Below are 14,077 nucleotides of genomic sequence, written 5' to 3' on the forward strand. Positions count from 1 at the left end.
CATAGCAGATATTTATCCCCTCCACACAAAGCACAGTAGTCAGATCTTGGCCTTAAAGGTCTGTAATCTTTCTGCTTTTGTCACCATAGTTCTCAAACCCGTTAGTACAGACCCCTATAGAAACTGAAGAAAAGGGAAATCCATGCTCCAAGAGAGCTTGTCTGGATGTTAGATGAGGAATAGCAGATTAAGTTGAGATTGCTTGGAAAACAGCAAGGAAAAAAAGGTCATATCGCTCATCCCGAGAGGCAGCAGCTTCGGTGTATCTCTAGTTATCTCTAGTCTGAATGATCCTGCTGTTGTCCATCGCTAGAGATCCCAATGTGCTGGGACCTATGGCAGCATGCTAGGCTTCCCCACCTCTTCCCTTATAGCCAGCAAAGGAGCAAGAAAGGAGGAAGGTGCTTCCTTTTAAAAATGTAGAGCGATTTCAGGCTCACGCCCATAGGCAGAAAATCCCGAAGCAGGTTTGCTTCGTCTCCTGTGGAGTTCTTACTGGTTCCATTCGGGCTGGAAACACAGCAGGACTCCCTCACATTGCTTAATGGGATTTCTTCCATGTTGGCTAGCAGTTTGGACAAACAACTGCAAGAAATGATTTGGGAGGAGATGAAAGCTACGTTTCCTTTTTGAAAACACTATCAAAGGTTTGAGTGGGCTTAGTGGTTTAGGCAAAGGTTCTGGATTATTTCTTTCTCATTCTGAAACAATGTAACTATCTCAGGAAATTCAGTTGTTTATTACTGTATATTTTAGGATTTTAGTTTGCATAACATATGTGAAGAATATGCATGCAAATGTTTCATCTCTGCATGACGGGTTTATGAACAGGGCTCCTGCTGAATCTACTGGGAAGGCCTTCTGGGAGTGATCAGCAGGCTTCAGCAGAACTTGTACCCTAGGGATGGATGGAAATGTGAAAATGCCTCTGTTTTTCTGATAAGTCCATAAGCCTTGTTGTTATGTGTGCCTGTGGAATATGTGGTCTTAAACATTTCGTGTTTCTTACCAACTAAAGACTAGCCACGAACCTAGTCGTTCAGGTCCTACAAAATCAAAACTCCCTTTGGAAAACTAGAGGAAAGAGGTCAGGAGATTTCATTCTGTTTATTGGGTTTTATTCTGAGATTTCTTTGCAGCTTTGGGAATCCCATCGAGCAGCCAGAACTATATGGGGTTCAGGAAGATTTCCTCTTTCTCTGCCTCTGAGATGCATGCCCCAGTTTGGTTTCTTCCATGTAATTCAGGGTACTGATAGGGAGTGGGGTCCCTTCCAAAACTTCAGTGGGAGCCTGAGTCTGTAGAAGCAGCTATAGCTTAGCAGTTTGGATGTGGAGTGCATCTTTTCCTCCCTTTCTGGTACCCAGGGGACCTCCCAAGCTTTTCTACTAGCAGTGGCTGCTGAAGAGAGAATCTGGTCCATCATTAACCATTGCCTTTTTTAGCAAAACTGTGTATCCTTTGTCCAGCTGTGTCTAATTCTTGGCAGGCTTTATACTAGATTTTAATTTGGATATTAGTTTGCCTGCGGTCAGACTGTATCGAGAACTGTTTATAGGTGCTGATTAATACATGGAACATGTGCAGCCTAGATTACCATATGAATATTTACTTCATGCAGCCTGTGATTGCTGTAAAGTATTGGCAAGAGACTGTGAAAGAGTAAATTGTACGAATAACAATGAGGCCATATTTATCTCAGTCCCAAAAGCTTTTAGGGCTTGCAGTAAATTTGCTACAATAAATAATCCTGGCTGCTTCTTGGAGTGCGTGCATATTCCCTGTCTTGGCACATGCATGCCCCCACCCACCCCCCTTCCCCTGGGGACACGTGTGATCCCATCCCAGCCCAACCAGGGATATAAAAGAGCAAATCTGCTTCGGTCCTTTGTAGTGCCACCCCAGTGTCTGTCCCACAAGCAGGAGTGTCATTCCCAGGGCAGAGGGCAGCTCTGAGTGTCTGATGCTGTTTTGTGTAAACAGTTTAGGTGCTTGGCTGGGTTGAGGAGGGGTAAAGAGCAGCACTCGCTCAACTGAGGAACTGTCTGTTGGTTGGTAACTTTTTTTTCCTGAAGTCCTGAGGTGTTTTCTCTGACACTTTAATAAAGCAGAAATATGTAGGCTTTCAGCAATGACCTTGTGGTGAGACTGTTGTGCTCGCAAGGGCATGTGTTCCAGATTTGCCTTGGAGAGGAACATGCGAAAGAAAAAATGCAATATTTACAAATGTTATTACAAAAGTATTCAGAAGTCCAAAGAAAATGTCTCAGAGAATCCCTTGGTGAAAATCCTGTGCTGCTGGCTCCCACACTGGCATATGAGGAGCTGCTGCCAGGCTTTTGAGGACAAAATCCAGCAGTCCTGGGCAGTTTAGCCTCTGGCATTGCCAATAACCTGAGCCATCAGCACTTGGGCACAGGGAGAAATTACAGTAAGGCAGCAAGTTGTGTGAGACATCTGCTCTGTGGTACCTATTCATGTTTCTGCTTTTGTCCTGCAGCAAAGAGTAAAACTGCTTGAGGCTGCCTGGGCTTTGATGGAAGAGGGCTATGTCAAGTGCTGTCCTGTTTGCTGCAGGTTTGGTGCACGCATAAACACACTAATTATGCATCAACTGACAGGCAGTGACTATCCTGGCCCTGCAGAAGGATTGGATTCAGCATCCTCAGGTCTTCATTTCATAGTCTGGATGCTGATGGGCTGTACGCTTTTGAGAGGAGCAGTTCCCAGCAAGGTCGTAATGAACAACCATATGAGAGAAAAAATTCTCTGCAAGCAGTGTCCATGTGGGGACCCTGCTGACACCCTGGAGATCACCCCCTTCTGCAGGGAGAAGGACATCTTGTGCCTGGGTGGTGTTCTGGGTGTGCTGCACATGCTTAGGACCCACCGCCTATTCCCTTCTTGTCCTCTTCAGCCCAGGGCCCAGTTCAGGTGAGAAGCAGTCGATGGCTCTGGAGGCATCTCTGAGCCTTTGTTCCACTCTCTCTGAGGTGCAGAAGGGTGGGTATGACGCATGCAGCATCCCAAAATTTATTAGCAAATGTTTCTAGTGTGTTTTTCAGACACACTAAGTAACCACAAAATGATGGGGAGCTGGAGGGTGGGTATAGGTGAGCGCCACATATCTTGAAAACCACTGCTCACAGCTTAAGTGAATAGGTTTTCCTCCCTTGTAAGACAACATCTATCATTGTCCCCAAACTGTTTATTAAATATTGCTAAATACTGTAAATTGTGCTTTTCCACACACAAGTTCTCTGGTGCAAAGCTGTGATTTCATCCAATCTGACAAGCTAAAGAGGGGTGAGATTGTCTTTAGCTTGGCTGGGAAACCCAGAAAACCCTATGGTAGTGACTGTCATTCTGGAGCCAGTGCTTTTCCCTCAGGTCCTGAGAAACCCCATCATCCAAGCACCACGGGGGAACAGCTCTGCTGCTGCAGGTGCTGCCTCAGCTGAGATAAAAGGTCTTATGGCCATTTTTTTGGCACATTTTGCAAGAGGACATTTCTTAGGCCAAAAGGAATTACCCTAGAAATAGAAGTGAGTCATCATGCAGCTGTAATTACATTTCATCTCTCCCCATAGATTTGATGCAATATTTTTTTAAAATATGTGCATTGTATCCTAAGTGTTCAGTATTGCTACTTGCAGATGAGATATCCGCAGCAATGTTTGGGTAAAAAGTTTCCTAAATCTGGTGGGTTTATCTGCACAGTGGCCTTTGATACTTGATGGCATGGAGCCTGGAGTGTGTAAATAGAAGTCTGAGTGCCAAATGCTGTTATTGCTGCTGTTGTTTCTGCAGATCACTAAAAAACAGTGTTGCTGGAGTGGGGCTCTTCGAATCGGGTTTACTTCCAAGGATCCATCAAGGATTAACCCTGACACCCTGCCGAAGTACGCGTGCCCCGACTTGGTTTCCCAAAGCGGTTTCTGGGCCAAGGCTCTGCCGGAAGAGTTTGCCAACGAGGGGAACATCATCGCCTTCTGGGTGGACAAGAAGGGACGGGTTTTCTATCGGGTGAACGACTCTGCCGCGATGCTGTTCTTCAGTGGGGTGAGGACAGCAGAGCCCCTCTGGGCTTTGATCGACGTCTACGGGCTGACCCGCGGGGTGCAGCTCCTAGGTGAGTACTGCGTGAGCTGGGCTCGTGCCCAGGGCCAACATGGAGACATCTCTATTCTCCCTCCAGTATCTCACCACCCCAGTGGGTGTTTGAAGCTTAGCACATAGATACCTCACCAGTGGGAGGGGGGAAACAACTGTGACAGTGCATCACTAGCAGCCATCTGTAAGTGGATTCCTCCTCAGAGATGTTGTGCCAACTACGCTCTATCCGAGCATCTTCTGGAGTGTGGCACATACCTTGCAAAACTTTCTTTTTGTCTGACATGCTTTCCCTGTGCCGAAGTGGGGAAATGCATTTTATGTTTTATGGGTAATTCCTGCCTGGATGGCGCTATTGTGGTTTTCTGGCTGGGTTAGTGGACAGATTTAAAACATGGATATCATCCAGGTTACCTGGGAGAAGCTGTGGCTGGTTTTGCCAGGAGGTTGCTTTAACAGAGGAGTTACGTTCATGCTCTGGAGCCAGAGGATTAGAAATGCAGTTGGGGTTGGAGGATGGGGAGTGCTGAGTATCTGTGTCTTTTGCCATTCTCACCTAAAATGGAGGCTGTTGGCACTCCTGAGGACTCGGTCTAACCCCAGGCATGCAGTCTTGGCAAGGTTTTGGGGTATTTGAGTTTATATATCTTAAACTGGAAAGAGTCTCCAAGGACCCAACTTAATGGTCTGCTAGGCTGGTGGGGACCAGAGGTGTCAGCATGCAGCCTCCTAGTTGGCTTTGAGGTGTCGCTGGGAGGCAAATCACAGCACTTCACCATGTAACAGCAGCTTCATGGGTGTGGTTTTGACTTCAGAAAAACATTAGATGGTAGCTGCTATCCAGCATGAGCTGAAGTTAGTTAGATGATCCTGCTAGATTGAGGGAGATCCTGGTTTCTTTCTTTCATGCAGCCTGCTAATCTCTTTTAAAACAACAAACCCTCTCACCTTTATGCTATATATTGGACTTTAATGAAGCCTCACTTTGACAGTTCTGCATCCTTTCTGCACTGGTACTAAGAAATATGGTGGTAGGGCTGCCCGTAGCAACCTACACAGCCTGGAAGAGGCATGTTGGTTGAGGACATGAAGAAATGGGACTGTCGTCTTGTTGCAAAAACTACTGGCCCCAGATTGCACAAGGCAGAGGAATGTCGGGATTTCTCGACAGCTTTTTGCTTCCTTTTAGGAGTAGAAAGATTTATCTTTTGTTGTGAATCAGCTTGAGTCAGAGCCACTAGGCAACCATTCTTAGGCCAAGAAGGTGATATTTGAACTGGGATCTAGAATTTGGGCAAATGTCACATTAAGGATTCAGTTAGGAAGAGCTTACGAATGACTCAAAGTTCTCTGGGCTGCTCTTGCGAGATTTGGCACCTCAGGACTCCTCTGCCTGATTAATGAGGGCCCATAACTCTGGATTATGTGTTTCCTTTCAAAACACCCGAGAAATGATTTCCTATCTGTCATCCACCCCTGCATTGTCCTAGCATCTTCCACATCCCTTTTCACAAGGAAAATGTGACTCTTGCCAGCCACTGTTTTGCCTCTATTTTAACAGGCTCTGAACTCTCACTGCAGCTCTGGTGGGTATAAACTCTCTGAATGAAGCAAGCAGCTTCTGAGTTTACACAGTTGGCGTGGAGCTCAGATACATATTTATAGCATGTTCCAGCAGCCTTCAGCAGGCTTTAGTCCTAGCAACTGTGCTGAAACATCTTAGGCTTGAGTTCTCTCTATCTTCATTCATTGTTACACAGTACTAAAAATCAGAGCACTGAAATCATCAGCTCCGTTGCCTCTGGATCATATAGACATACCCACTGCAAAGCTTTGCACGCGTGTGTTAGTGTAATAGACCACACATATAGTATGGGACAACTTGCCAAAAACTCCCGGGACTTGACAAATGAATTTCATAGCTTAGCTACAAACATATGGTCAAATTCAGACCGTTATGGCATGCCGGGCATGTGATAGAGGCTGGAGATGCTGGAGTGGTATGCTGAACAGAACAGCCCAGCATTTCAGATTCCAGTTCAATGATTTATTGCCTTCTGTCCCCCTTGATGTGTTCCTTGTTCTTGAGCCTCATTGTTTTCCTAAAGACTGTAGGGTTGCAGTGTCACACTGCACCTCTGCACTGCCTCCATTTGATTTTATGTGTGCTTCACCCAGGAATCTGACCAAAAGCTTTACCATTTGTGGTGGTTGTCTTTCTGTTTATTGCAGAATTATTCCCTCCCCACTCCCAATACAGAACTTTACTTCCAAAATCAGACTTGTCCCAGGGAAAGATGTACAGCAGTCACTGCAAGATCCCACTCTGCAGGGAAATTCATTTACATCCCCAAAAGTCAACTTCCAAAACTTACTATTTCTCTTATCTGCATTACAATAATAGTCCCAGCCAAAATTAGGGATGCAGTAAAGCGTGGCAATGACCACGTCCAGTGAGACTGCTCTTGTCTTACAGATTTAATACAGACAAACCTGGGCAAAAGGGGGACCAAAGGCTGTGAGAGGTAAAAGTCTTTGCTTGAGGTTATACAGCAGTGTCATCCACTTCAGGTGTGTCATCAGCCTTGTTGTGCTGCCCAGCTCAGTTCTTCTTCACCTCCCTATCAGCATCACGGGTATTGCCCAGCATTTGGCATCACTAAATTGTGCCAGTGGATGAAGGAGAAGCAGCTGTTTTGTATCTTAATGTTTAGTTTTGTTGTGCTTATGGCTTTACCCACAGCTTCTTCCCTACTGCTAATTACACACTTAATTGCTGCAGTCAATGCGTAAGTATATGTGACTGTCACAGGTGTCCCTGCGTCTGAATGCCCCCACTGTAGGTTCAGAAGCAGAGTCCTTTAAACAGCTTCTTTGCCTGCTTGATTTTGTTTTGAAACAGGTAAAAATGGTTTGCATGGTTCACTGAATTTCAGCCAAAGGGAGATCAAGGAACTGAATTTGGACCATGTCTTGGCTGTCACTGCTGGAACAAGTCTAAATGAGAGACCAGCTTAAATCTACTTTGAAGGTGGCTTTGGTGATGAGGTTCACCATTCATACGGTCAGTCATGTGGGAGGCTGCTCCTTGTTCTCCTCACCTCTACCCACATTATATAGAAGAAAAGTTTTAAATTCACCCGGAAGGCTGGTGCTCCTATGACCACAAGGTCTCGGCTGCTTTCCTGCCACTATGTAAGGGCCCACACAGGAGAAGTGGTTGCAGTCAAGTGCATGGAGGTTCAGTGCTATAGGGCTCATGAGTTTCAGCCTCGATGCAGGCTTAAGTGACCTGTAAACATACCCTTATACAGTGACACTCTCCTGCTGACATGCCCAGCTTGCAGGCAGGATAGTTTACAGCTTTGCTTCCCTTTTTGGGCAGCTAGTTTTGCACAAGTGCACTTTTACATTCCAGGATGATTTAAAGTAATATTTACTAGAAATGTGCCTTAGCCTTATGTTATCACTCCAACATACACACATGCTCATTCACACTTTAAAAAGAGTCCGAGAAAAATGGGATATAAGCAGTCTGCTGCCTCACTGCTATAATAAAGCATTAAAAAAGAGAAGGAAGGGGCCTGCTGTTAACTCCTGGGGTCTTCAGAGCCTTGGAAGAGTATGGCAGCTCATGGGAACCAAATGGTGTTGTCTCACATTAGCCTGCTTCTTTCCAGCACTTGGCTAGTGAGCCTGGCATAGGCTAACTAATGTTCATGTGCTCTTTCTACAGATTCAGTGCAGGACAACAAAGGTAGCAACTTTCCTCATTAACTTGTGCATCACTAATGTGTGTTTTCAGCATTTTTCTGTACCTATTAGTGGGGAGTTTCAGCTTTACTCACTATGTTCTGCCTTTATGAAAATTGCCCCATTTCATTGATGGTAATATTGTGGTGCAGGACCACAGAACAGTTGAGATTGGAAGGCACCTGTGGAAATCTTCTAGTACAAGCAGTGTCTCTTCTTTCAAAGCACAACAGATGTGCACTAAAAATACAGAAACAGGACTGCAAAGAAATTATAATTTCAGTACATTCCCTACTTTTCCCATATTTCCGTGTTGTAACATGAGGAACAACCTATTGGTTTTCCTCTTCATCCCATTTGTTACCAGTGTGGTCAGCAAACAAACACCTTTCCTGTTTATTTTTTTGTTCATGCTCTTCTCCCATCCATCTGTATTTTCTTTCAGGCAGTATTTCAAAGTCATCTTGGTCTTTTACCAGCAATGACTTGGAAAATCATGGGTAATTTTGTTTAGGTTGGCACACTGAAAGGCACCTGTTAAAAGCAAAGATTCACCACCTCTTGTAAATATAAAATAAGTGATAATCTAGTAAGACCTTGTAAACCAGGAAAATTTTAATGTAATAATTAAATTCTCCTGAAGTAGAGAGTATAAATATATACTTCAATCACAAATATGTATACAGATTCTGTTAGAATTAACTGGCAGTGCTGTATTTTACATTAGATATTTAAGAAATCTTTTCTTTCTCCAGATTTCCTTCCTAGCTTCTTATCACTTACTGCTTGCAAAGTAACAAAAGTCAAAATGTGAACCAATCATGCATGGAAATTTACCCATCTTGAGACTCAAGCTAGTGCACAGTTGACAAGGAAATTGCACATTTTGTAGGGAAGGAAGGGAACATGTTTTTCTTTTTTTACCCATGTCAGTTCTTAGGTAAATTGAATCTTGAGCTCCAGGGTACCTTTAGAAGAAACATTAAATAAGTCTCAAATGAGGTGGATTTATGCACAAATTTCAGGTGTGAATGGTATAAGACTGAGGCTAAAACTGATTTATCACACGCATCTGTAATTTTACAATGTGGTTATTACTATTTTATTTTCCATGTGCAAAAACTTATTTTCCATTGCCCATGGTAATCCATTTCTGTTGCTATTCTGAAACATGCAAATAAGCACGCTGATGTGCTGAGAGTGGCTTGCACTAAATGAAATTGGATAATCAAATCTGACTGCAGTGTATTTTTACAGTGCATTGTTGAAAGTGGAAGCTATAAACTATTTACCCTCTCTGTGGAAGTCTGTGACAATCTGATGGAAAAGAATAATATGTGTTTAAACAGAGTCCTACTTAATGAAGGCAAGATATATGCAACCTGCAAACAGTCAGTTGTCATTGTTTTTCCGCATCTCCTAAGGGGAGAGAGAATTTAAATTGCTCATAAAGTTTTATTGTCTGTAGCTGTTGTCTCTATGGCAGCTGCAGGAAGCTCTCTAACGTTGCTAAAAATGTGAAAACAGCTTAATAAATAACTCATCTCTTGCTGTTTTAATCAATCCCTGCTTTGCCTTGGCATCTCTGGAGGGGTATATTTTTCCAGATGCGATAGGTACCCGAAAGTTACGGCTAACCCAAAGGTATCTGGAGGTTTGTCTGTCCTCCAGGTCTGTCTGTCTTGCTTACAACGATGAGGCTGCTGGGGATGGCCCTTTCAAACAAGCCCGAGCTCATCATGGCTGTGTGAATACAGTGACTTCCTTCTCCTTGCTTTTGATGGTAAACAGCAGAGAATTTGGGCACATCAGCCTGTGCTGGCATCCCCCCAGGGTCCCGTGTGACATGGCCCCTGCGTGCCGTGCTCCTGCCACGTGCCTTGGCAGCCCCGGGGAGCTCAGGCTCTGTGCTTGGACGGCAACCTCCGAGCGAGCTGGGACAGCCAGGCGCCAAGGCAAACACAGCCTCCGAGGGATCAGCACTTCGGACTTGCCTCGGTCTCAAAGTGGTGAATTACGTCTGTTTTATCGCCATTGCTCATGGGTGTACCTGTTGTTTTGGCCCAAACTGCCTCTTCCTTAGCGGGACTGCTCAGGGAGCTAAAACGTTACTAAATGGGAACAGAAAGGACAAAACCTGGCACATAACGGTCTATTGGTGATATGTACACCACCAGAAATTGTATTCACATTGGTGTAAGGAGAACCTGCAAGTGAACCTGGGTAGAAATAAATGGGAGAGGGATTAGCCTGGCTATTACTGTCCAGACTGAGAAAAATGAAGACTCTAACAAGACAGCAGGATCAGTGGAAAATAAATTCTGTGCTTTGTCAAGTTCCTTTAGTTCTGCTAAGCTGAAATATTGTTCCTAACGTGCGCAAGAAAGGCTATATAATAATATTTTCCATTGTACCCATAAAAGCGCATGGAAAACTGACAATTTTAAGTGGTGTTTACACCATGGGTATGTGGGTGCTGTAGTCAGATAATGACACTGCAAAGATAAGCTCTTGTGTGTTTTTTTTTGTTCCCCCCCCCCTTTTTTTTTAAAAAAAGACATCTTCACATTAAATATCTGTTTTCATAATTGATTTGGCTATTGCTTTAAGGAGGTAAATAATCTGGTTTTCACTGAGAAGTTCATCTTGCCTTTGCTAAGTGTTGTTATTTTTTTAGCAGAAGTATGGAAGCTGTAGTCTGGAAACAGTGATTCCAATTAGAAGTGCTTTGACCTTATTTTACATCCACTAGAGGTATAAACTACTGGAATAATTGAATATATGCAGAATTTATTACACAGCTCTTGTTCGTTGTAGAAGTTTCCAGAATAGGCAGGGCCTTAGAGAATAAGAACACGCTGTGAATGGAGCAGTGTGTACTCTTGGGAAAGATTTCGAAGAATTACTTACATTAGCAGAGGTTTTAGTATTTTGATTTAAACCATTAGGTTAAAATATTTTATTTATTTATTTTTTTTTAAGAAAATATATTCTCCTAACTGTTACTTATGTGGCATATGATTGCATTTTCCTTGGTTGGTCTGATGTGGTTTCTATTGTAATTGTGGAAGTGAGAGGAGTCTTTAAAAAGAAAGGTAGAGAGAACGTACTAGTACAGGGAATTAATCTTTGCATCTTTCTTAATACCTTCCTCAAAAATATTCAGCAAAATAGTTTAAACCTCACAAACCCTGTCTTTGAAAGCTGAAAGCTAGCTCCTCTTTGTTCATAAAGCTATAGCTTGACAGAAAGTGTGCATTTTCTCCAGTGAAGGCAGTTGAAACTAGAGGTGAGTTATGTATATAAACTGATAGATGATCTGGTAGAAGAAAAACAATTTATTGAGCTAATCTTGCAATTCCAGCTGTTCCAGCTGAGGAGGCCCTTTCCCCTAAGTCTGTATGACAGATGATGGCTAAACATTGCTTATATGATAAAACTAAGCACTGGCTCTGTACTGTATGTCTCCACTGGCATGAGAAAGTACTTCATCATTTCAGCATCTAATTGGTATCACAGCTGCTGAACATGCAATTCACCGTACAGAGGATGTGATTTTATTATCCCTCTAGGTGTCTGGGTTATTAAAAAAAAAAAGTTTGACACCTTTAATAAAATTAAATCTCCTTTTCCATCTGTATCAGCAACAGAGCTAAAAATGAGCTTGCATTATAATCCAAAGTTTCCATTTGTTTTCCCAGGCTGTTTAAGCAGAACTGTTGTTATTGGGCTCAGTCTGGAAATCCTTACCCTTAGTCTAATCTGCTCTGTTTTACCAGCCATTTTGACCAGTTTTACCAGCTTGCAGCCACTTTGTGGAGTTGCTCTGGGTCTATGCTGTGAGCAGAACCTCACCTCTGGGTTTTACTTATTCATCACTTCTCTTTGGCCAAACACCAAGCAACAGAAGCTCCTCCAGACCTCGCCTGGCCTGTCCCAAAGAAAACAAAGGAGTTTTGGACTAAGGGAACCTGTGCTGATTCAAGCCAGGGCTTCTCCTTCAAAGTACCCTTGTCAGGAGAAATGAGCCTCCAGGGGTCTGTGCGAGTGTAACTGTTCACAGGTGTCTGAAAGATGGCAAAAACGTGGTGTCATCTGCTTGTGTAGACCCAACTCTTTCATTAACAACTTGGTTCTGCACCCTCATGTCACGGGCAAACTGCCCTGATGGCAGGAGGAAGCATTGAGCAGCAAGCTGCCCTTCCAGCACCAAAGGGCTGATGCAGCAATGCCCAGCTGAGTACACAGTGCCTGGTGCCACAGCATTAAACTCGGTAAACCATGCTCTCAAAGAAACCCTTGATAAATTATGGTGCTTTCTTCCACCAAAAAGTTATCTGTTAAGCGTGCCTGATACGCATTGCAAGTAACTGGCCTTAGACACCAAGTTCACAGTAAATCATCAGGCTAATAAGGCTAGATGGGCTAGAATGACCCATTTGTTCACTTATTCCAAAGAAATTAATTGGGATTTCATAGGTATGAACCAAAAAGAGCCTCTCTCTTCAGCAGCTGGATGTGACCCTTTCCTCATGTGTATGAAATGCAATTCATGTGGCTGTGTCTGTACAAACAATACAGTGCAACTTTTGGAGTTTTCTAGATGAAAGATGTATTGAGTCAGATGAAAGAATTTCTTAACAGTGAAATTTTCAGTGGTGCTTCCAGGGCAGGCAAATGCAACGGCAGTGCCAGTGCTCTGGGGCAGGGCCTGGGAGGTCTGGGAGTGTGCATGGAGGACAGATCCCTGTGCTGCCCCAAGTGTGTGTGTTCTCACTGCAAATCTCCTTTGCTCTGTGCTGAAGACAGAGCCTGGGGCTTAGCTGGTCCTTGGTTTTGTACCATTCATGTGTCTGGAGCTTGCTGTGGTCTTGTTCCTACTCCTGGCTTTAGCTTGGGACACACGCTGGGCCGCTGAAGGTCCATTGAATCCAGTGTCCTGTCTCTCGCAAGGAACAGTATCTCCAGCTCTCCAGGTCCTCTTGGAAAGAAAATTTTGCAGGTACAGGTGATATTTTCTCCTGCCTTCCATGTTTAGTCTAATGTCGAGCTTTCTCTAAGATTCTTTACCTGCATCAAACCTACTTCTGATTTCAATGCAGAGGTTACATTAGTCCTGCCTAGGCTGCAGGTGATCCTGCAAGGTGCTGTTCTCAGAGAGACGCTGGGCTCCTTTGTCCTGCTCAGACATTTAGGGTAATCTGCACCTTGCATTCTTCTACCACGCTGTTTTTATCAAATTATCATAATATGTTCTTCTGGCACTATTGTATGTTTTCAGTATGTTGTGTCATTTGACGAAAATAATATCTCTTTACTAACGTGTGCTTGGTAAGTGCTTCCTTGTACTGCCATGGGTATTATAGCAGGTTGTTGGCAGAACTATGCAAAATTTATAAAAAGCATTTCCGTACACATAGGCTAGAACAGTATGTCCAGTCACTTACAGGTTTTGATTCTGTTGCATCAGTATCATTTTGATCTTAAAGGGCTTTGCTATAATATTTCAAAAGAAATTCCCTTTCCATCTGCTCCTATTAGAGTTTGAAATTAAACTTACTTGGAACTGGTAATTTTTTAGTCTGTAGCTAGAGTTAAGTCTGATAAATCAGATTGTTGGCCACTGAATCAAGCCTTGTACTTGAATCAAGCTGTTGCTGGTGAGTTTAAGAAGATGAAAATCTCTTGTGATGCATCTGGCCACTGGTGTGACCCTTCACAGACAATTAATTCTCTTCAGGGAAAAAAAAATGTTTAATTGCTCTATCTTCTTTTAAGAGGATAAAGACCGCTCTAGGGAAAAAGTCTTTAGAATCCAGTAATCCTATTGCCATGCTGGTACCATGCCAATAAACACTGTGCATCTTGCATGGAGAGAACTGAAGCCCCTGAAATCTTTAATGCAGAGCGTCCTGCCTTTCTCTGCACACCCTGGTCTGGAGGACCTCAGCACCATTATCTCAGCTTACCTGATCTGGGATTCTGATGACGATTTGATCAATGTATTTGTATAGACTTTTACATTTCCTCCTCATTCTGTAGTGGCATTTACCTGGTTGTTTTTCTTTGATCTCCTCAGCATTTGTAGGTAGCAACCAATCATCCTCCTGAGCCTTTCGCAGGCGTCGTCAGACTGCTCTGTTATCCCAGCATGATTTGAGTGAAAGCATCTTTTTGACAAGAACACCAGTCCTGTTGCTTTCTGTTCCTA

The 14,077-nt window shown here is 43.6% G+C and overlaps 1 protein-coding gene across 4 annotated transcripts in view; it reads left to right on the forward strand.

Moving 5' to 3' along the window:
• Window positions 1-14,077, forward strand: part of NEURL1 (neuralized E3 ubiquitin protein ligase 1) — a 155,254-nt gene that overhangs the window by 89,132 nt on the left and 52,045 nt on the right. For all 4 annotated transcript variants that reach the window (XM_040564099.1, XM_040564098.1, XM_040564101.1 and 1 more), the window contains exon 3: window positions 3,811-4,132. In XM_040564099.1, the coding sequence (XP_040420033.1) occupies window positions 3,811-4,132 (322 nt within the window). The remainder of the gene's footprint in view (window positions 1-3,810; window positions 4,133-14,077) is intronic.

The sequence above is a fragment of the Cygnus olor genome, chromosome 7, assembly GCF_009769625.2.
Source record: "Cygnus olor isolate bCygOlo1 chromosome 7, bCygOlo1.pri.v2, whole genome shotgun sequence".
Taxonomy (NCBI): Eukaryota; Metazoa; Chordata; class Aves; order Anseriformes; family Anatidae; genus Cygnus; species Cygnus olor.